The sequence below is a fragment of the Camelina sativa genome, chromosome 13, assembly GCF_000633955.1.
Source record: "Camelina sativa cultivar DH55 chromosome 13, Cs, whole genome shotgun sequence".
Lineage (NCBI taxonomy): Eukaryota > Viridiplantae > Streptophyta > Magnoliopsida > Brassicales > Brassicaceae > Camelina > Camelina sativa.
The window spans coordinates 17,215,815-17,238,901 of NC_025697.1; the positions used below are offsets into that span (position 1 = coordinate 17,215,815).

Genomic DNA, 23,087 nt, shown 5'->3' on the forward strand with positions numbered 1-23,087 from the left:
TTTCAGAAATTTTGCGTCTTTACGTTGTTTCCAACAGACACGGATTTGTGATATTCGTAACTAAACCGTCTCCGGTTATTTAAACCGCTTTCAATTAACGATTCAGATGTCATACCGGGTGATTAAATGACATATATAGGCAACCATAAATTTTGGTGACGCTTTAGAATAATCTCTTAGGAATATATATATGTTTTATTATTTTGCTCTAAAAATATATATTTTCATCTTATTTTACAATACAAATTCTACGAGGCATTATAATTAAATTATCTGCTAATGTTATTTTAATAATTTACTTAAAAATTAATTAAACAAAGAGTGGAGTATTGTACATTGCATGTGCAATGTGGAGTGCAACCTCTCCTCTAAGGACATATACCTCGATTTCACATATCATGGGGATCAAATACATTGTGATGTTTCCTCCAAATCATATTTTTCTTTGTCTGCATCTTTACGTTAGATCAAGTAAAAAAAATATCTGAACATTTTTTGTTTATGAGGAAATAATCTCAATAATCATCTACTATTAAATTCTATAATTTTTGTAGAAAATCGTATAATGACTACTTTATATCTGGTAGACTATTTTATTTGTAAGATATAACTTCAAATTAACACATTTTTCTTAATTTATTTCTTTTTAGTTTAACGATTGGGTTTTGGAAAAAAAAAAACTTCAAATAATTAATTTTGCAACATTGCCTTCAACCTCAAAGCAAAGATCCAACAAGAAGACATGCGAACAAGGGTAGAACAATCATGTACACATCGACAAAGCTCATGAGAAGACATGTGGTAACAAGAGCGGAAATTAGAGATGCTACATCTAGATACTCCCACCACCAATGATTTCCCATATCGCGTAAAGACAAAAGATAAAAGTATAAAACACTGCCTAGAGAGCACCGGAAAGACTCAAACAAGTGTCTTTAAAGTAGTCAGCTAGTGTTTTTGAGTCCTAAGGAAGAAAAGGGATCTTGGTGGTTATGTTGACTTTGAGACAGAGCGGAATAAAAACTAATGTTGTTGTTGTCACTTTAACATAGATGAAATGCAAATCTTGTAATGTCATTTTAATAATTACTTGGGGTATTTTTAAAAATATTTTTTTTCATGTCCATTTTCAAAAATATTTTTCCATGTTGATCATTTTCAAAACTACCACTTTTTATGTACAAAATAACCAAATTATCTTTTTTTTAGTGATATCAAGAATGTAGTCACAAAAACTGAAAAAAAATTTGGCCAAAATGAAAAACTTTCCCTCCAAAATTATTTTTTTTCTCACCAAAATAAAAAAAAAAAACTCGCCAAAATTGAAAAAATCTCCCCCAAAAATTACGAATTTGTATTTTTCCGCCAAATTTTTTGATGTTCATATATTTTACATTATTTTCCCTTAGTATTTTCACCTCTTTTGCATCATTTGCTATTTAGTTTCACCATATTTGCATAGCTTTTAGGACTGTTCATGCATTAGAGTATAGTTGCATTGCATTTACATATTTTCTTGCATAAACAAGTGATTTTGGAGCCTAAGGAGCATGGAAGCAATGCTGAAGAGGAGTGAAGCTATCAAGAGAAGAAAGCAAGGGAGTTAGAGGTGAAGAATAAAGGTCCAGAGTTCCACTCGACCGTGTGTGGAGAAGGACTCGACCGAGTGGAAGGAGCACAAGAAGAGCCAACTCGACCGGTCACTCGACCGAGCACCAGGTCGAGTTGACCGAGCCGCCTAGCTATTTTGTCTTTTAGCATTTTTAGGGCTTCCACTAATTTTTCTATAAAAAGGCCTTGTACCCTTCAGCTACCAAGAGAGCCACCTTGGAGAAAATCTAAAAACTTAGTTTTTACCCTTTTGGGAATTTATGCTTTTTTTTTTTACATTTCTTAGATTTTGTTCTACTTTTAAAGGAGAAAACAAGAGATTTCTTCATACTTGTTTGTTCAATAACTCTCAAAGTATAAAGAATTTGAGTTTGATTCTTTTTTCAATATTGTAGATCTCTGCTTTATCTTTCTAATGATGCAAGTTTCGTTATTTTCTGGGTTTATGACTTTGTTCATCATGTTTAGCATTTGTGAGTAGTTGCTTAGGATCTTGAGGATGGGTTAGGCTGGATTGTGGTTAAGGTTTGTTTAGCTAGGTCAAGCTTGATTGTTATAGATCTCTTCTAGGCTAGATGTACTCTATGCTGATCCTATAACTGAGAGGGTAGGATTTGATTTTAAGCTTCTTAGCATCACACCAATGTCTAGGTTGCAAGATAAGGCTAGATCTAGAGATTATCATTAGGCATGCTAAGAGATTAGATGTCTTGTTTGATTTTTGACATAAATGATCTGTTGCTTAATGCTTGCTTGTATAAGTTCTTTGCTTTGTGAGAACAAGTCTAGAAATATATGAGCTTGATTGTTTTTGCCATGAGAGTGGATTAACATGTTCTAGGAGATCATTGTCTAGAGATTAGCTCAAGTTGATTGAGATTTGTTGACCAAGTTAGATGACCTTAATCATTAGTCCAGCCCATGAATCCCTCCTCAAGACCTTCCTTGTCTATTGATTTCTTAGTCTAAATCCTGTTGTTTGGTCGTTGTTTGATTTACTTTTGTCTTGCTCTGTTTTGTTTGCATTGCTCTGTTTCTCGCATTTGTCTGACTCGACCCTGTACTCGATCGCACACTCGATCGAGTGCTTGCTCGAGCTCATCCCCAGAATTCTTGTTTATGCTTTGTGTTTGTCCTGTTTCAATTCCTGTTTCATTTTAGTTGCTTTTCTGTTACATTCATTTAGTTTCCTGTTCATTACTTGCCTTGCATTAGTTTATTACTTGCATTACTATAGTTTCTATTTCTGTTTCATTGCATTGTTGTTTAGATCATCCTGTTCTCTTTACTTTTAGCATCTAGTTTTATAAGCTTTTACATTCTGCATTTTACATTCATCATTAGGTTGTTAGTGACAAACATCCTACATATTTGGCTTGACTTAGACAAATATTCATAACCTGATTGCTTGCATAACACTCATTTAGGATTGACATCTTTTATACTACAACAACATACGGGAAATTGAAACTCCTTGCATTCCACCTGTTCATCATCACATCATATCATCTCATTCATCATCACCCACCATAAAACCACAAGTTTTATTTTTTAAAATTTGTACCTTATAAAAAACTTATAAGGTTTTTTTAAGAGTTTAATAAGATTTTTCTAAGATTTTTGTAAGATTTTTGTCAGACATTTATAAAGTTTTTATAAGATCGGATCTCTTTAAGATATCTTGTTATTACCAAAGAAAACTATTAACTAAAACTCTCATCATTCTAAACAGAAGCATTTACCTTTCAAATCTATGAATCATATGCGTACTAAACTATTTGAATTACTTCACATATATACTTGGGATCCCTTTTCTGTTCCTACATCACATGGTTATATATATTTCTTGGCAATTGATCAAAGGTCAATTAATAACCTAATATGTACTCAACCACGATTTAGTGGTATCGTTGTAACACTTTAGCATCGAATCCTCAGATACCAAACAATTACACTATGAAATTATGTAGATTAAATATAGCTAAGACAATGTAAAAGTTTGTGAATGAAAGTAACTATCAAAAACAAAAAAATAAACAAGTGGTTTAAAAATCAATAGAAAAACATTGGGCGTAGGGAATCATTAGGGAATATGATCGCGAATTTGGGTGATTAGATAGGGATGCATTATACACCGTCCTAGAACTCAAATCACGGTTGTAAATCTAACCCACTCTCAAAAATACTTCCATAGTTTTGCAGGATATGGTTTTAGATACATGTGTAGCTGAAGGTGTTGTCCATAATGATTTGCACTATATGATCATGTCCAATATCTTGAATGATGGAATCAAAGAGATCAGCAAGGCATTTTGTGTTCTTAAAATATGAGGAGGCGTTCACAGACCTGTGAAAGAAGATTCTGGAAGGTGATGAGACAAAGAAGTTAATGAGAGCTCGTGATTTGTTGTAGGTCCACGCCTCTGTGATGACAGTACAGCCCATGGTGACCCACTCCTTTTGAGTCTCTCTGAGTTGTAAAGTAATTTCTGAATTAACCCTGTCCAGCAGCAATTCAGCAAGGCATTTTGTGTTCTTAAAATATGAGGAGGCGTTCACAGACTTGTGAAAGAAGATTCTGGAAGGTGATGAGACAAAGAAGTTAATGAGAGCTCGTGATTTGTTGTCGGTCCACGCCTCTGTGATGACAGTACAGCCCATGGTGACCCACTCCTTTTGAGTCTCTCTGAGTTGTAATGTAATTTCTGAATTAACCCTGTCCAGCAGCAATTCAGTCTTGAGAGCTGGGGCAACAAATGCAGGACCACACTTGGCAATGGTATCGAGCATAAAGTGATAAGAGGGTGAGCAGGCAACACACCATTCAATCTTGTTCTCAAGGAAGAAAAGAGATATACTCCTCTCTGTAGTCTCCTGAGCTATTGGAGAAGAGGAGGAGGACTGGGGTAGAAGTATGATATGATTATGAAACCATCCAAGATGACTCTTAAGTCTTGTTCAACACAAACAAAATCGACGATCAATTCTTTCAGCCAAACGACTATTTGGGATACATTCTTACCTCATTTAGAGCATATTTCGAAGTGGAATCAGTCCAATCAGAGTTTGGATGAAGGAGTTATTTATTTTACAAATCAGGTGAACTCATGGCTACGCGATTTGGACCAACGAGCATTCAACGGAGGATTCCGACCAAGTCAGAAGGATTCAAGGTATGGACAAACTATTCTGGAGTCTTGATCCATTCCATAATTACGGAGAATTGGAATCACATTACTATCAGTTCATATGTGACAGAGACAGATATTTCAATTCATTGGATCTATCTTAGTCCCAGTTTCACATTTGAGCAAAAGATCGTGTTACACAGACCAACTCATAAACAATTCCGGTACTTAACCACTCGGATGATGACAATGGATCTCTTATGTTTCCAACAAGCTCATAAACAGAAGATTTGGCCTACGGAATACAAGGATACATTTCATTTGCCACAAGAGGTCAATCTAGTTCTTCAACTAAAGAGCTTTAGGTCCAATTGGTTTAGGTGCTTCCAGAATTATGTTTGGCATCCAAGAGTTGTTTCTACTAAGCAAAATGTAAAGAAATCATACATCCCATCTTGTTTCTCATCAGCAAGTTGGACTAATGAGTTAAAGGGAAAGAAGTTCAAGGATGCACTTAATGGGTCAATTCAAGCGCTTATGGCCAAAGAAAACATAGGAAATTCTATTGGAGATGATGTCTATCAAATCCAGTCTACTTTGAGCCTAATACAAGCCCAAGATAACCCAAAATAATCACTTTATTTTGTGGTCAAAGAAAAGTGAAGAAACTAGACTTCAACTCACCTTGGGAAGGAAAACATGCACCAAGAGTTGGATCTTCATTCAACTTAGTATCTTTATTGTTTTTTAGTTTCAAGAATAATCAATATTTGGCTTTGTTACCAAGTTTCTTATCCCTATATAAACAATGTAATCTCATTTAAGAAATAAATCAATCAAAAAGTCTTTTATCTTTTATTTGAGAGTGGTAAACTCATTTGTTCCTTTGGAACTTGTTCTTTCTCCTTGGTGGGTTACATCAAAGAGTTTTTGGTATATCAAGTGATTCAACTGCACTTGACGTTGCCATTCATAAGCTGAGGGTTGAAGAGTCATTATAAGAAAGTCTAGGGCACAAGAATTTTTGGGATTCGTCTCACGCCGTGTCATCTGTCTCCGCGAAGCTTCTATCTAAAGTTCCACTGCGTTGCTTTGTTTGGTTTGTTTTAAGAGAGTTTGGGGCATAAAGATTTTCGAGTTTATCTCACGCCTTATCATCCAGCTTCGTGAGCCATCGGAGTTCTAGGATTATCAGTCTACCTACCTTAGAGCGTCGATTATTTGGGAGAATCTCATCAAGACTACTAGTAGGAAAGAGTTTGGAAGCAGAAGAGAGAGCACCATCTGAATCAGGAGGAGGAGGCAGGGAAGAAGAGAAAGGTGGTGGTGGTTTAACTTGAAGAGGCTTGTTGTTGGTGGTGGTGAGAGGGGAATCTTTGGCATCATCCTTGGCCGATAAAATGGATAGGACTCTGTCAATAATATCGGGTCTAACCTTGGCACAAGGGTTGACACCTTTACTGGGAAGGCGAGAGAGATGATGCTTCAACCTGCTAATGCCACCATTAAGAACTTTGGAGCAAAACTTGCATTTCACCTTATTACCATCGAGTTTCTCTGCATATTCCCAGCAGATATCCTTTTCTCGTACCACTGTCAGTATGTGCAATTTATAGTTATAGCAAGCAGCTTTTCTAAATGCAGTAGTATGTATGTTAGACACGAAATGACTAAAGCATGATCTTTCGTGACATGCAAAAAGAACAAGAAAATCAAATTGAGCTACTAAATTACTTACTTTACTTACTGGTGCTGAAATGTTTCTTCGTCAGTCAAATTATTATACACCTGCCAAACATACAAACCGTATAGTAAGGAAAAAATAGCGTGGCACACTGCTGGATTGATCCAAATATGAATATCTATTCTTCCTATCTACAAGTTAAGGATTTCCTCTTGAGGATTGCCAGATTCAATCAAGTAGTCATAAGTTAAGCCAGATTCAAATTAAGTTTCTTTTTTTGTCTAACAACATAGAGTAAACGAGATGCAGGAACAAAACGAGTTTGTAGAACAAGAGCTAAAATGCAATAATGGAATAGAGCAAGAACAAGCTAAACATACAAAGACAAAAGAGCAAGCTATTGCAACAAAAACAAAGAACAAATTTAAAGATGTAGAAACAATCAGATAAGTAGAGGCCTTAAGGATGAGGTTATTGATTTTGGTGGAGTCTCTTGATCTACCTAGAATGCCTAACAAAATACAATCAAGCTATCACTAGAAAACGAACATCATAGATTAGCTAATCCAATCTCTTGACAGAAGCTACTTAGACTCAATCACTTCCAAACCTAACTCTCGCTAGAGAAACATGATTAAACAGGCATGAAAAACAAGTTCATTCACGTCAATAAACACCCTAGACATCTAATCTCTTAGGCTATGAATGTAAATCTCTGGTATTAGTTTGTTCAAGCATCTCATGGAACACCTTTTGGATGTTGAGATGCTTAAGATCTAATCCCAAATGATCAGTAAGATATTAGCAGTAAGAACACTAATCCAAAAGGGAAATCAAACAATCTAAGCTTAGGCATCCTATTAGACTAAGATTCTCCACCTAATTTATCACATCCTCAAGAACCCTAGTTCACTACTCAAGAACAATCATCATCAAAAACCCAGAAAACCCAAAAAATACTAAATTAATCATGAATAGATAGATAAAGATGAGATAAACAACTTTTCAGAAGAAATCAAATGCAAAAACTAAATAGATTAAGAGATATCTTGATTACAACCTCAGAAACGTTTTTGGTGGTTAAAGAAAAATCCTAGGAAAAAAGCAATGTTCTTTGGGTAAAGTCATAAGAGTCTATTTAAAATGACAAAATAGAAAGGCGGTTCAGGAACCCTTCTCGGACGTGTCTTCAGAACAAAACCAGGACGTCGGTTTAAGAGCGTCGATCGAGTCGCATCGTGAGAGTGTCGATCGAGTCGGAGTCTAGGACGATTGATCGACGGCGGCTTGAGATCGTCCATCGAGTGGCAACTTGAAAACGTCGTTCGAGTGGCAGCTTAAGAACGTCGATCGAGTGGCAGATTAAAAACATCGATCGAGTGGCAGCTTGATAAGTGTCGATCGAGTGGCAGCTTGAAAACGTCGATCGAGTGGCAACTTAAAAAGTTTCGTCTGGGAGCTGCTGATTGAGTCGCGTCTTGAGGGTGCTCAGGAGCCCTCCTGGGACGTCTTGGTCGAGTCGCTGCTAACATGTCTGATCGAGTGGGAGCTCTCCTTCGTGTGCAGGTCGAGTCGGAAATATGGGTGTACATGCATCTATTAAAACGGTGATAACTCTTAAATCATGCTTCCGATTGGCTTGAAATAAACGACATTGAGAAGATGACTCAATTACCTACAACTTTTATGCAGACGTCGAAATCTGAATCCCAAATTAAAATCTTCACTCGACTCGATCAAAAACATGGAAGATTAGGTCGTTGGGTAGTGTAGATCGAGTCGCTGGACTGCTTTCCTGCTCCCTGTTTGCTTTTTATGGTTTGGACATCTCCTAAAAAAAACTGAAACAACTCGAATATGCAAGATGCATGCAAGAACAATGCAAAGACTACCTAGATATGCATATTATGCAAAAGAGATTAAAAACAATGCAAAACAATGAGTTATGAGAACAAAATGAATGACAAATGCATGGTGAAAGAGTGTAAAATATATACATATCAAAGACTCAAAACAAATGTAAAAACTATAGTTAAAACCCTATAAAATACACACACATCAACAATTGTTGATGATTATAGTAGAGCTACATGGTTATATATGCTTATACAAAAATTTGATGTTTTGACTGTTGTTCCTGGTTTTATACAAATGGTTGAGATTCAATATAATACTAAAGTTTGTTCTATTAGATCTGATAATACCAATGAATTGAAACTTACTAAATTATTCTTACAAAAAGGAATTAAATCTTTTTATTCATGTCCTGAAACTCCTGAGCAAACTTCTGTAGTAGAACGAAAGCATGAGCACATGTTGAATGTATCTAGGGCTCTCATATTGGGAAGATTGTGTGCATACTGTAGTGTTTTTAATCAATAGATTACCTTTCCTGGTAATAGATAATAAGACTCCTTTAGAGCGTTTAATATCAAAGGTTCCAGATTATCATTCTCTTAAGAGTTTTAGTTTTTTTATGCTACTGTTCTATTTCTCCTAAGTCTAGAACTTAATTTGATCCTAGGGCTAGAGCTTGTATATTTTTAGGATATCCTTTAGGTTTTAAGGGTTAAGAGCTATTAGACATAGAGATATACTCAGTTTTTTTGTTTCTCGACATGTTATATTGTATGAGGATATATATTTTTTCTTTTGTATCATCCACTATCTCAGATGATGTAAAGACTTTCTTTCCTGAATTTTTTTCTTCCTGCGAAAATCAATGATGACCATTTGATTTTAGTGCAATCATCATTTGATGCTCTTCACAATCTTGATGAGTCATCCTCCATGGTTTATGTTCCTTCTGAACTTAAATTAACTCGGCAGAAAAAACTATCTTCCCATTTGCTGGACTTTCATTGTTATAATAGTAATACTCTTATTAATAGTAAACCTACAAAAACTTATCCATTAGGAAATTATATCTCTTATTTATATCTATCTGAGCCTTTCTATGACTTTACTAACATCATCACCAAAGCAAAAATACCGAAAAGATATTCAGAAACTAGGCTTGATAAGTTGCTGCCAAATCTGTGAAGTCTAATATTGAGGAGTATGATGATGAGGATTCGGTTTCTGTTCCGCTCAAGAAGCCATTTAAGAAGTTGTCTACAACTGAGACTGAGCTTGTTCCAGACATCAAACAATACAAGAGACTTATTGGAAAATTACAATATTTGACTATCACTAGACCAAATACCTCCTTTGATGTGTCCAAGTTGTCTAAGTATTATGTGGCTCCGAGGAAGTTTCATCTTACAACTGTTCATAAGATTCTGAGATATTTGAAAGATACGATTGGACAAGGTTTGTTCTATGGGAAGGATGATAATTTTCTATCAATGGCTTCTCTGATTCAAATTGGGAAGCTTGTCCTGATAGTAGACAAATATGTCACTAGTTTTGCTTTATTCATTGGCCAGTATTTATTTTCTTGGAAATCAAAGAAACAACAAATGGTCTTAATGAGTTCTGTCGAATCTGAATACAGGGTGATGAGCATGATTACAAAAGAGTTGATCTTAAAGGCTGATATTTTGTGTTTTTGCTGGGGTTTAAGCCTTGTTTTTGCATAGTTTTGTTGCATAATCTTGTCATTCTATGTTGTTTTAGGAGCATATGCATCTAGTGTGTCATCTCTCAGGTTCTTTGAGGGTTTCTTTTGCCTCTCCTGCCTTTCTGTATTGTGATAATACTGCAGCTCTTCACATCGCCAGTAACTATGTTTTTCATGAGTGTAGGAAGCATATGGAGTTGGATTGTCATAAGGTTCGTGAGGGTATTGAAGATGGTATCATCAAGACCATGTATGTTCGGACAGACAACCAACTTGTTGACGTCTTAGCGAAGGCTCTCAACCCAATTCCTTTTCAATATAACATCAGTAAGATGAGAGTCACTAACATTTTTTCCTCTTCATCTTGAGGGGGTGGGGGGTATTAGAGTAGATGGTTTATTTACATTGGTTAACTCAACCTAGATTTATTTCCGGTTTAGTTCTATTCAAATGTATATAACATTCATTGTAAAGTTTGTTACAATCAATCAATCAGAAAATCATTTCACAAATCTCTTTGTTCTACGATTCTGTTAACTTCGAATCATAAGGTGTATGAACATTATATTTTGTTGCACTAAATGCATTAGTTCCATGAACCTATATGATACACAAGTATATGCGAAATTTTGTATTTATTCTCTAAAATATATAAAATCATGCAATTGTATCAAAAAATTCAAATAATACAATGTACAGAAAACAAAAAAAAATTGTTTATTGATTTACCTTGCTATTATTAATTGTAAGAATATAATACATTAATACATAACTTGTAACCAATGCCGGCCCAGAGGGGAAGCAACCCAAGCAAAGGATTGGGGTCCCAAATTTTTTCATTTTTTTTCTTTAGTAATTAAGGCCTTTTTTAAGTTTAATTTGATTAAATCTCTAGAAAAAATGCTCAATTTTATAGAAAATAAATAAATTTTGTCCCAAAAATCAGATTTTAGTATGAATTTGGTTCAAAAAAATTTAACTTTTGGTCTGAATCTATTAAAAGTAGGTCCAAATTTTTTTTCTTTAGTATAAGAGGTAAAAAAAAAAAATTTGTTCTAAAGTCTCCAAACTGGATTGTGCGTAGGGCATCCGATTATACCGGACCGGCACTGCTTGTAACCATATAATTGTCTTGTTTGTTTTCAAGTAGCTGAATGAGAGACTACGACACAGAAAATATATTTTTTGCATGCACTCAAGTTTTTACTATGTAGAGTCGCTGAGTTAAAAACTAGCGACCGGAGAAAAAAACCAGCGTAGGGGGATGAAGTCGCTTGAAAAACCAGCGTTCACCAGCGACACCATGTAATGCCATCAAATTCCTTTAATATGCCGCTGGTTCAGTTTTAGCGACACTGATTACAGAAATTTAATGTTTTTTTAGTCGCTAACTTCCGTCGCGGCGATTCATAAACAAACAGACCAAATATATCAAACGAATGTAATGATATTTGCATTTTGCTGATATTTAAACCTGTTTTTTCGTTAACGAAAACTGAAGTTGCATTTTCTTCATTACACTTTTTAAAATTGTCTAATAATTGACATCAAAATTAGTCAAACAAAAATAGAAAACAAAAATTGGGAAAATTGTTGTTACCCCGATACAAACCCACCCATGACCCAAACAAATAATGGAATTGGGTCGGATCCAGAAGGACAGTCTCGTGACTGCCACGTCATACAAACAAACTGTTGCTGATCCAAACACGCCGTCATATTATCCCCGGAAGCGCGTGACATTTCACGCGCCTTCACACATCTCTCTCTCTTACCCAAATCAGATCGTTTTTAATTGTTGTTTAATCCGATTTCTTCGTCAAGTATCCCTCAAAATTGCTTCAATCATACTTCAATATTACTCCTCACATTCTCCACTCTAATGCTTTGTGTATATGTAAAGAAGAATCCGGCGTAGACGTAAAGAGCGAGACACGGCGACGGAGGAGGTGGCTCGGTCGACAATGCGAGAATGGCTCAGTATAGGCAATCAGGAACGGATAGGTTTTTGGGAGGTCGAAGCGGTTACAATCCATATGTCAACGGCGGAGCTTCGTCGGATCACGTAGCGATCGGGGTCCGTAACGGCGGTGGTGGTGGTAATTTCGGAGTAGTTACGCAGCACGGGAAAGCTAGTCGATGGCGGCGATCTGCTCGTTTGGATAGGAATCGCCGTTTCGGTGTTGGCTCTTTGGTGTTTCTTCTTTGTGTTGTGCTTGTTGTTTGTGTTTCCGCTTACTATTATTTCTCCGGTTATACTAATTTTGGCAGAGATGATAAAGGTCAGTTCGATTTCTCGAGTTTGAAAGTATGAACGATTCCGCTTAGCTAGATCCTGGTTTCGGTTGATAGGAATTGGATTTGAGAAATTGATGTTCGTAAGCTGATGCGTTGTATTACGTTTTTTTTTTTTGCAGGAATTGATACATCTGAAGGTGATTTTCTCACGAATGTGTCAAGAACTGATCCTTTGAAAATTCTTAAGTTTGGTCATGGTTCAGTGTTACAAGGACGAGATTCGAGATATTGGGATAAGGATGATAGAAGACGGGATGAAGATTATAATGAGGATGATGTAGAGGATAAATCTGTTGCTGAGGAGAGGTCAGTAGTGTCTGAAGTGAAGAAGGTTTCATCGCTGCGCAATCCTTTGAAGGGTTCAGAATTGAAGGGGGTTGGTTTTTATAATGAAGCTGGACGTGATGTACTCAAGAAATATGAAGTGGAGTATCAGGCGTCTCTTATAAAAGGTGGTCAATCATTGAAAGAAAATGATGGGCATCATCCGCCATTTGATACAGACCCTCATGGAGATGATTCAATTGATACTCATGATACTCAAGGTGATGAATACGTTGATATGGGTCATGAGGGGGACGAAAATGAAGAATCACACATAGATAATCATAGGCACAATGAGGATGGTGCTGAAGAATCTCACAAAGAGAATGCATCCGTGTCTCTTCATTCCATGACCAAGCATCATAAAAATGAAAAGGTTAATGGAGCTACATCGAAAAGGTCACGTGGGAAGTCTACTCTCGTTGGTGCGGGTGGTAAGTCTGGGAAAACATCACAACCTGATACAAAAAGACGAGCTCGAAGTCACAGATTTTCAGGTAATGTCTTATAATTAGCTGGGTTGAAGAACATATTCTGGGCTCTTGCTTCTCAGAATCCTCTTTTTGTTTTAATCTTATAGGCGTATCTTGTGAGATGAAGCTGTTGAATTCCAGTCAACAAATACAAGAGCCATTGAACACTCAAAATTTTGCTACACCCTCCTTACAATACATACAGATGGAAGATAAACCCGATGGAGAAGAACAGTGGGAGCCTAAATTTGCAGGTCACCAGAGTTTACAGGAACGAGAAGACTCTTTCTTGGTTCAAGAACAGAAAATCCATTGTGGCTTTGTCAAAGCCCCCGAAGGATTGCCAAGCACTGGATTTGACCTGACAGAAGATGATGCTAACTATATCAGTAGATGTCACATTGCTGTGATATCTTGTATCTTTGGAAATTCTGATCGCTTGAGGCATCCTGCTAATAAAATGGTATGATAAAGTAAGCCCTTGATGTATCTTCATGTTGTGTTTTCCTTCTTATTTCCACATCTATAATTTGAAATTCTAACCACTATTCTCTTTTAGCATCAGGTTAGGTACATGGAAATAGCCCATCCTAGAGATTTCAGAAATTTTGTGGCACTTAGATACTCACTAGCTGAGATTTGCAAGCTCACTTTGAGCAATTGTTGAACCTGACTGGATGAGCAGTAGTAAACTAATTTTGGCAACTAGATGAAGATGAGTAGTTGACAGTTATATTTGAGTGCAAAATATTTTTAAAATAAAATTGGTCGCAGGAAAATATATTGTCATGTATTTATAATTGCCATAGCCAGACATACAAATGTTGAATTATGAATAGTTGAATGAATTCATATATATTGTTTGATGGGTGTATATGTAATCATAAATTCAACCATCTCTTAAGCTCTATGCCCACCAGGAAATTAACATTGGTTCCCGTAACTTGTTTAGTAGCTTCTACTGCGTTCATTTTGGCATGATTGTAGTGCAATAAAAGCTAATAACACAATAGTCACATATCCCTTTTGTATGTGGTTTTCTTTGATTACACGCTGTTATTATCAAATTTTTATATTCGTTACTTTGCTAACCTGAGTATTCTTTCTTCATGTAGGTAAGTAGTTTGTCAAGAAAAGATGTTTGCTTCGTTGTGTTTGTGGACGAGATTACCATGCAAACACTTTCTGCCGAAGGCCAAGTACCTGACGAATCTGGATTCATTGGGCTGTGGAAGTTGGTTGTGGTGAGGAATCTTCCTTACGCAGATATGCGGAGGGTAGGCAAAATACCAAAACTGTTACCACACAGACTTTTCCCTTCGGCGAGGTGAGACTCATGTCGTAAGGATAGGTTTCAATAGGTCTAACTAGCACAATTTCTCCTGCAGTTACAATTAGCCAAAGTTAGAGGGACTAGACAAGCATTTCTCGGTTTAGTATGAATAAGAATCTACTGGAGAGGATATTAGTTGTCTAGCATATTGTCGCGGACCGATTCCGTACTAGTTTACGTATGTATAGTTTCCGTACTAAGCTAAAAATGCAAGAGCCAAAATGGGAATACGTTGAAGTTTAGATGTTGGAAGTTGTTTTGGTTACCCTCCTAAAGCTCTACAATTCAAAACAGAAACTCATCCGATGTATATTCTTTAGGTACTCAATCTGGTTAGACAGCAAGTTACGTCTCCAGTTGGACCCCCTAGTCATTTTGGAATACTTTCTGTGGCGTGAAGGGCACGAGTATGCTATTTCCAATCATTACGACCGCCATTGCCTATGGGAAGAGGTTGCACAAAACAAGAAGCTGAACAAGTACAATCACACTGTCATTGATCAGCAGTTTGAGTTTTACCAGACTGACGGGCTGACGAGATTCAATGCTTCAGATCCCAACAAGCTTCTACCCAGCAGTAAGTTTTTTTTGATAACTGCAATACGAGATGATCAAAACCCCGCTTTTATGGACGATGAATGATTAGAAAGAAACTGGTCGATAATAATTACAAAAATAATGATTAGTGTGCATGGTAAAGTAACAAAATCTTATCAAGCATGATAANTTTAGTATGAATAAGAATCTACTGGAGAGGATATTAGTTGTCTAGCATATTGTCGCGGACCGATTCCGTACTAGTTTACGTATGTATAGTTTCCGTACTAAGCTAAAAATGCAAGAGCCAAAATGGGAATACGTTGAAGTTTAGATGTTGGAAGTTGTTTTGGTTACCCTCCTAAAGCTCTACAATTCAAAACAGAAACTCATCCGATGTATATTCTTTAGGTACTCAATCTGGTTAGACAGCAAGTTACGTCTCCAGTTGGACCCCCTAGTCATTTTGGAATACTTTCTGTGGCGTGAAGGGCACGAGTATGCTATTTCCAATCATTACGACCGCCATTGCCTATGGGAAGAGGTTGCACAAAACAAGAAGCTGAACAAGTACAATCACACTGTCATTGATCAGCAGTTTGAGTTTTACCAGACTGACGGGCTGACGAGATTCAATGCTTCAGATCCCAACAAGCTTCTACCCAGCAGTAAGTTTTTTTTGATAACTGCAATACGAGATGATCAAAACCCCGCTTTTATGGACGATGAATGATTAGAAAGAAACTGGTCGATAATAATTACAAAAATAATGATTAGTGTGCATGGTAAAGTAACAAAATCTTATCAAGCATGATAAAGAAGTAGAATTCTTTTGCCAACGATTTGCATATAAAATTATGCTAATACGTGCATTGTGGAATTTCACACTTGAAATTTTGCCAATGCTGTGCATTTGTGTGTTTGAATCTCATGTGAAAATTGGTCACATGTATCTGATTGCTGTCAACTGCAGTTCCAGTCTTCAAATTTAAGTTTTCATTGTGGGTTAAATGCTTTATGGCTCCGAGTTATGCTATGGTCGACCAATAGATGCATTCAACACATTCATATGTTTTCCTTTTCTCACTTTGTGACTATAATCCTCCTTGTGTATGTTGTTTGCAGACGTTCCAGAAGGGTCTTTCATTGTAAGGGAACATACCCCCATGTCAAACTTATTCTCCTGTCTTTGGTTCAACGAAGTTGAGCGCTTCACTCCCCGAGATCAGCTGAGCTTTGCATACACCTACCAAAAATTAATAAGGATGAATCCTGACACTCCATTTAATCTTCACATGTTCAAGGTAAAAGATTCATGTTTCAGTAATCCTCAATGAAACTGTTGAGAGTCAAATATTGACCTGCCTGATACTTATAGGCATCAGTGGATTTGCATTGTTTCCACTTTGAAGCTGAGGATAGATAGAGAGATATCTTCTACTTATGGATTTTTGCGAAAGTGGAGTTGGTATAGTATAGTCTGTAAGATATAAAAAATAGTATCAGAGCTGAATATATGAAACTAGTATCTTGGGTTTGTAGGAAGTGATGAATATGAGTGTCACATGTGTTGAATTATCTGTTTTGAATCAAATCCATTTGTAGGAATGTGTCACGATGCAGGTTTGGCTATATTGCCGAGTTATGTTCATATCATGATCCTGACTCCTGAGCAAAACGCATATCAAGAAGAATTCTAATTTTTTTTGTCCCTTCTGTAAAATTTTCAGGATTGCGAGAGGAGAAAAATCACGAAATTGTTCCGTCACAGATCAGAGGAGAAGCGAAACCTTATACAAGCAGCAACACAATAACACAGACCATTTGTTTCTGAATGCTGTATATTATCGCGGCTGTACTGACTGTGAGTAAGAGTAACACACCACAGTTAATTTTCTCTGAACTACCATTGTTGTGAGAAGATCAACAACACCCACGTTTTAGGTGAGAACTGGTTTCGAGGTATACATATGTGATGTGATTTTAAGGGAGAGGGAGGAGAGGTGTTTCATTGGAAAAAAAGGCCGATTCAATTCATTAACAGTCGTCTCAATGTTTTATTCAATTCATTGCTTCCGTAGGCTTTGTAGTCTGTATCAGTGTATGATTTCAACGAGAACCCATAAAGTTCTGATTGATTATCACGGAAGCAGATTCAGGTTTGGGTTCTGATATGGTATTGGGCATAAAATCCAAGGAAGGTATTTTCTATGATTTCAGTGCGTTATATTTATTTATGTCACTTTTGGTAAAACCGATATTAATTGGGACCAAACTTCAAACTAAGCTAGATCTTGTAGTTGTATGGTACACTCAAATCCAACGCAATACGAAATGTTCCCGAAATGAAAACTTTGTTCTGTATGATACCAATGGTTAAGAGCTCAAGACAAGAGTACACATTCAAGAAGCCAACTTTTCAGTATGACAAAAATATATTGTGGAAAAATGGCTCAGCTAATCATAAGAATGCTGTTTCTCTACAGCCGATGATATTAAGGCACTGAAGACCTTGAGGTAAAAGATTATATTTACGCATATATAGGCAAAACAACCTTTATGAACGTGATGAACTTTCTTGTCTCCGAAGTGGTACAGCTGCTTCAAGATCCTCTTCTTGTTGCTTGATCTGACGTGCAGGCCGTGGTGACTTTGCTGACTCTTGACGTCTTAGACTGAGAATGATGCCTTCTTGTGCAAACCCTTTACTGTCTTCTGAATGTTTTGGAAGTCGCAGAAGCAGATGATTCTCCGATGATAAATCTGCATTTTTTGTCGCTGTTGATTATTTGGTTTATGAACAAAGCTTGAAATGAACATATCCTGTAAACAATCAAGAAATAAAAAAAAATTGCTTACTTCCTTTAGACTCGCCATCAACCATATCTGCTGTTGTGTGAAGAAGAAACGTTCCAGATAGGATTGTGACGAACCCACACAACTCTGTCATGATCTGTGTTCCGTTCTGCCCATCCCAGTCCTGTTTAGGCATTGCAATCACCAGACAAAACAAACAGATCATATCATTGTTTATGGCCAATTGTTTGTAAACTGGAATGTAGAATATGATACATAGAGCAAAAGAAACAAGTGATACCTTAAACATAATGATACTAGCCAAGATCGTCAATGACGTGAACATAACATAATATATGGGCGAAACCACTGCTGTGTTGAACGTATCAAGCGCCTGCCAGTGACAAAAAGCGAGAACCCGAAATAAATATTTCTAAACCAGCATTTCATCCAATAAACATTACCAAATACAAAATGTGTAGAACTGGCACTTTCACTTTAATCACTTACCTTGTTTAGATAGTTCATTTGCGTAAGAATGCACATAAGAACTATCACAGTGAAGACCCATGTTTGCGGGTATCCTAATTGATTTGTTCCAGAAAAAGTGAGTTTCAATGCTATCCCGAGAGCTTTAACGCTCATAACCTGTTTTGTAAACAGTCACGAACATTGTCACTCCAACAAGGGTAAGTGTATCAACATTGTAAGATTTATAGAGCGATCACGTACCGATAACGATCCTATGAGAGAGCAAACACCGATATATACCATGACATGTGACTTCCCATAAAGTGGTACAAATTGAACTATAAGTAAGATGGCTGCTCCTACCACACCCGCGGCGTAGAAGAGAAAAGCTGTTAAAGAACACACAATGTGTCATGAAAACTATCATATAATCTTAATGGGAGATGTTTGAACTTTGAAAGCGAGAGAGAGAGAGATGTTTATACCAGGTTCTGTTGCAAGATTCCATACTTCTAAAACAGAATCAATATCTCGTTCTTGTGGAGCATGTAACACGATTGTTACTGAACCAACAATACATAAAGCACAACCAAGGATCCCGAAAGTGTGTAGCTTTTCATGTAAGATGATATGTGCAAGCGAAGCGCTGCAACATAAACACAATAAAAAAGCTCAATGATTCTATATACAACTTGGATGGATAGGTTATGAAGCTATCAAGTACAAAACCCAATCTATAGCAAAAGACTACCTAGCCTAGGAACCACTTTTGTTATGCGAAACTTATGAGTTTACTCACACCTGATAATAATGCTAAGCGCACCAAGAGGAGTAACTAGAATGGCAGGTGCAAACGCATACGCGGCAAAGTTTGCAATTTCCCCTACAATCACTACAAAACAAGCAACATTGTATCTACCATAAACGTCATCACAATTTTCCAAGAACAATCATGCCAACACCACAGGGCACCAGCAAAATTCAGGGTTGAAGAATCAAGGAAACTCACTTGTTATCATGCCTATCCACCAGAGAGGCTCAAGCAAGTATGAATAACCTCCAGACCCTACACAAATATCACCAACAAATTTAGCCAAACAGACAAAAAAAAATCCAACATTTGTATTGAACAATATCTACTAGACTTGAGATCAATTGCAAAGAAGATTTTGCCATTGACTATACAACTCCCAGGAATTACAAATACATAACAAAATCCACCAGAATCTTCGCAAAATATGCTGCATTATTGAACTTGAAAGTTCCAAACACCTTCTAGATTGAATCAAAAACAAAAAAAAGTTTCAATTTTTGCCACTCAAGTCTCAATAAGTCTCCCTTTCAAAACACATGTCAAGTGAAGCAGACACAGATTGATCAATAGACACATTCATCATACCCAAATTACCAATAGCAAAGTTTAAACAGCGCAGAAGTAACGAGTGAGAAGAATAGACCTGCTCTCAGACCAGAAGCACCAGCCCTCTTAAGTCCTTTCTTCTTCACAATGAAACTAGCACCAATGAATAAGCTTGAAGATAGAGCCAAAACTAAACCCTTTACATTATCCGAGGACATTCCTTTATAACTTCCACCAGAATCCACCATTGCTTCTAAAGCACAAAACAAAAACCTAAAACTCCTAAATATAAACCCAGAAAGCCAAAAGCACCGAGCTTTAGCTACTGGGTATGCTCAATTCTGCGATTGACAGTGAAAAGCCAGAAACTTTCAGATCTTGGCTTTGGATAAGAAGTATGGTGTTCGAGAGCAAATGTTGTATATTACAAAAAAAAAAAAAAAAAAAAAAAAAAAAAAAAAAANTGTGAAAAGAGAGAGAGTGCCGAAGCATCTAAGAAGACGCACACAACAACGCAAGCATCCAATAGAAAAAAGGAGAGATGGAGATGCGTATGCGTGTGTTTGCAAATTGCATAGAATCCTTTGGAAGCTTTCTCTTTTTAATTTGTCTTTCACTTCACACGTCTCTTTCATATTACTTGTAAATAGTTGTAATCTATGTATAATAGCAATCCTAATTGCCCAGATGTGTTTTCTCAAATTGTACATTTTCAATAATTTTTTAAAAAAATCAGTAAAAAAATTAAATTATGTGTTTTACAAAAAGTTGTGATTGTTCCTTATAACCGTTTGTTTTGTAAAGTTGCAACGATTCATTGTAGAAATGTGTTTATTCTATCTATAATAGCAATCCCAATAAATGCCACAAAAATTGTGTTTTTTTTCAATTTTACCTTTTGAATAATTTTCCAAAAAAATCTGTAAAAAAATTAAGTTATGTGTTTTACAAAAAATTGCGATTGTTCATTGTAACAGTTCGGAACTATCTTTTATATGACGAAGGAAGGGTGCTTACCTTACTAACAACTAACAAACATTCCTGGGATTACTTCGTGACAGGGCTTAGCTTACTTACTAACCTTTCTTACACGTTTTTTTGTAAAGTTGCAACGTTTCATTTTAGTGTTGTGTTTATTCGAATATTACTATCTTTTGAAATCTATATATTTGTCTATTTGAGCTGTTTTTATTTTTTTGTCATGACAAAAAAATATAAAATTTAAATCTCACCAGTTTTTAAAGCATCTATACTATTAAAGCAGAAGTACCCACTAGACTCAAATTGGACCATGACTTTGTTTTGGTACGTTTTTCATTAAAAATGATTAGAGAATCACTTAATTTAACTAAACTATTCTATAGTTTCGATTTCAATAAATGACCATTATACCTCTTAATCGCCCATTTAATTACGACCGGGTCGGGATGCGGATCCTCTTTAACCCGGTAATAGAACAAAAATCTACACGCGGATCCGTTTGTAATCCAGGTTTATAATATTCGGATCGTGTATTTAGTTTGATTCAAGAATAATTATTCACACAACCAAACAGAGGTATTATCGCTATAAATAAGGAAACTGGTATCCGAGTATTTAATGGTTTCAATAATATCAAATATTAACTACTACCATACTTAATCCCTATAATTATTACGAATATTAATAATAATGAGAAATCTTTAATACTTATGGATTGTGACTTTGTTGTTTCCAAAATAATCAATAGATTAAATACGAAATTGTATATATATGTAAACTTATTTGATTTGCTTTTATATTGTGAGATATTTACGGAAACAACAAATCATCTTAATACAATTAAATAAAAACAAATCATCATTTCGTTTAGATTTTTTAATATTTCCTTAACAAAATTATAATAATTAATTATGATTAGTATAGATGGAAAGAATAAAACGCAAAAAATATGTATATGTAAAGTTGTAAACTAATTTACAGAAATTGTGTACTTTATATCCCACATCGACTAAATATTTTCGAATATGGTTCATAATCAATATAAATATATGACTAATATGTTTTGAGTGCAAATGAGTAGGAAGCTTGATTTATCAGGTATCCAAATTTAAAAATTTAATTTGATTTTATATTTGAGCAAATTTAAAATTTAAAAAATTAAACATATTATAATATATTTACGTTTTTAAAAAGTTTAAGAGATTATAAATATTTAAATTTTTCTAGAATGTTAAAATTATTAAAAATTTCAAAAAATATATTTTAATATTTTAAATCTTTTTAAAGTTTAAATATTATAAATATTGAAACTTTTAAAAGTTCTTAGCTTATATTACTCAATAGATGAATAAAAAAATACGGGTAAAATATCCCACATCGCCTAAAAAGTTGGGCAGTAGTTCAGAGTCTTATTATAAAAGAGACCAAAATGATTCATTATAAAAATGAGTAGAAAGTTTGATTTATCATGCATTCAAACTTCAAAAAAACTTTTATTTGGTTTATTCCGGTTCTTTATTTTAAAGATTATTAAAAAGTTAAATATTATAAATATTTATATTTTATAAAGTATGAATATTCTAAATATTTATATTTTTTTGAAAGGTAAACTTTATAAAATGTTAAAAATATTAATAATATTTAAACGTTTATGAAGTTTCAAATATTATAAATATTTAAACGTTATAAGAAGTTTAAATATTATAAATATTTCAACTTTTAAAAAACGTTAGAAGACCTTTAAAATATGAATAATATATTTAAACTTCTACGAAAATTCAAATATGAGAAATACTTAGCCATTTTAAGAATTCCAAGTATTATAAATATTTAAACTTTATAAGAAGCGCCAATCTTATAAAATTTAAATGGGTACAACCTTGATAAATAATATATCAACTTAATCTAATATTTATAATAAAGACAATAAATATGAAAAATTGAGATTATATAGTGCGAGTTAAAATATCTCGAGACAGAGTTATTTATATAAATTTTAAATATCATTAATTTGGTGTTAAACGGGTTAAACATCATTTCATTATTTTGTTAACATTATAGGTATCCGAGAATAGACATATCTAATTAAATTTATTAATAAATATTATGTAAAAAATAAATTATATTGCAGTATTATATGGTTTAAACTTTAAACCAAAAAATTATTAATCTTATTATATAAAGTTGGGTTTTGAAAGTTAGCCATTAACAAGATTTTGACATGTGTCAAGTTATCATTCTGAGATTTTGACATGTGTAAATATTTAATAGGAAGAATATGATTACAACAAAAAGAAAATATTTTGTTTTAAAAAATATTAATAATGTAAAAAGATAATTATAAAAAAATCAGAATTTAGAAAAAAAAACAAAGTTTTTAAAATAATTATAAGGAGATTTTATATATATATATTTCATAAATTATAATATTATTTACTTATTTTTAATTTTAAGTGATTAATTATAAAAAATAGAAAAAATATTAAGGAAAATATACTTTTAATTATTAATTCTAAATTTTGTACTCAC

General features: G+C 34.8%; 2 protein-coding genes across 3 annotated transcripts; one reads left to right on the forward strand and one right to left on the reverse strand.

Moving 5' to 3' along the window:
- LOC104736960 lies at nt 11,735-17,164 on the forward strand. Its single transcript, XM_010457049.2, has 7 exons — nt 11,735-12,267; nt 12,403-13,104; nt 13,188-13,543; nt 14,196-14,407; nt 14,734-14,990; nt 16,076-16,254; nt 16,681-17,164. The coding sequence occupies exons 1-7, from the start codon at nt 11,958-11,960 to the stop codon at nt 16,762-16,764; spliced, it is 2,100 nt and encodes a 699-aa protein (XP_010455351.1). The 5' UTR covers nt 11,735-11,957; the 3' UTR covers nt 16,765-17,164.
- Nucleotides 17,286-20,027, reverse strand: LOC104736961 (probable magnesium transporter NIPA5). Of its 2 annotated transcripts, none has more exons than XM_010457051.1 (9): nt 19,675-20,027; nt 19,227-19,283; nt 19,019-19,109; nt 18,703-18,863; nt 18,479-18,606; nt 18,257-18,394; nt 18,048-18,140; nt 17,810-17,930; nt 17,286-17,713 (listed from the first exon to the last, which is right to left on the reverse strand). In XM_010457051.1, the coding sequence occupies exons 1-9, from the start codon at nt 19,823-19,825 to the stop codon at nt 17,508-17,510; spliced, it is 1,146 nt and encodes a 381-aa protein (XP_010455353.1). In that variant the 5' UTR covers nt 19,826-20,027; the 3' UTR covers nt 17,286-17,507. The 2 variants fall into 2 exon arrangements, with proteins under 2 accessions (XP_010455353.1, XP_010455352.1); XM_010457050.1 differs by having other exon boundaries at nt 17,286-17,728.

Excerpts from the sequence above, each read along its gene's own strand:
- LOC104736960 (XM_010457049.2), top strand. The coding sequence starts at position 11,958 with ATGGCTCAGTATAGGCAATCAGGAACGGATAGGTTTTTGGGAGGTCGA. Across the intron at positions 12,268-12,402 it reads TTTTGGCAGAGATGATAAAG|GAATTGATACATCTGAAGGT; the intron begins GTCAGTTCGATT and ends TTTTTTTTGCAG. Across the intron at positions 13,105-13,187 it reads TCGAAGTCACAGATTTTCAG|GCGTATCTTGTGAGATGAAG; the intron begins GTAATGTCTTAT and ends TTAATCTTATAG.
- LOC104736961 (XM_010457050.1), bottom strand. The coding sequence starts at position 19,825 with ATGGTGGATTCTGGTGGAAGTTATAAAGGAATGTCCTCGGATAATGTA. Across the intron at positions 19,110-19,226 it reads GTGGATAGGCATGATAACAA|TGATTGTAGGGGAAATTGCA; the intron begins GTGAGTTTCCTT and ends CTTGTTTTGTAG. Across the intron at positions 18,864-19,018 it reads GCGCTTAGCATTATTATCAG|CGCTTCGCTTGCACATATCA; the intron begins GTGTGAGTAAAC and ends TTTATGTTGCAG.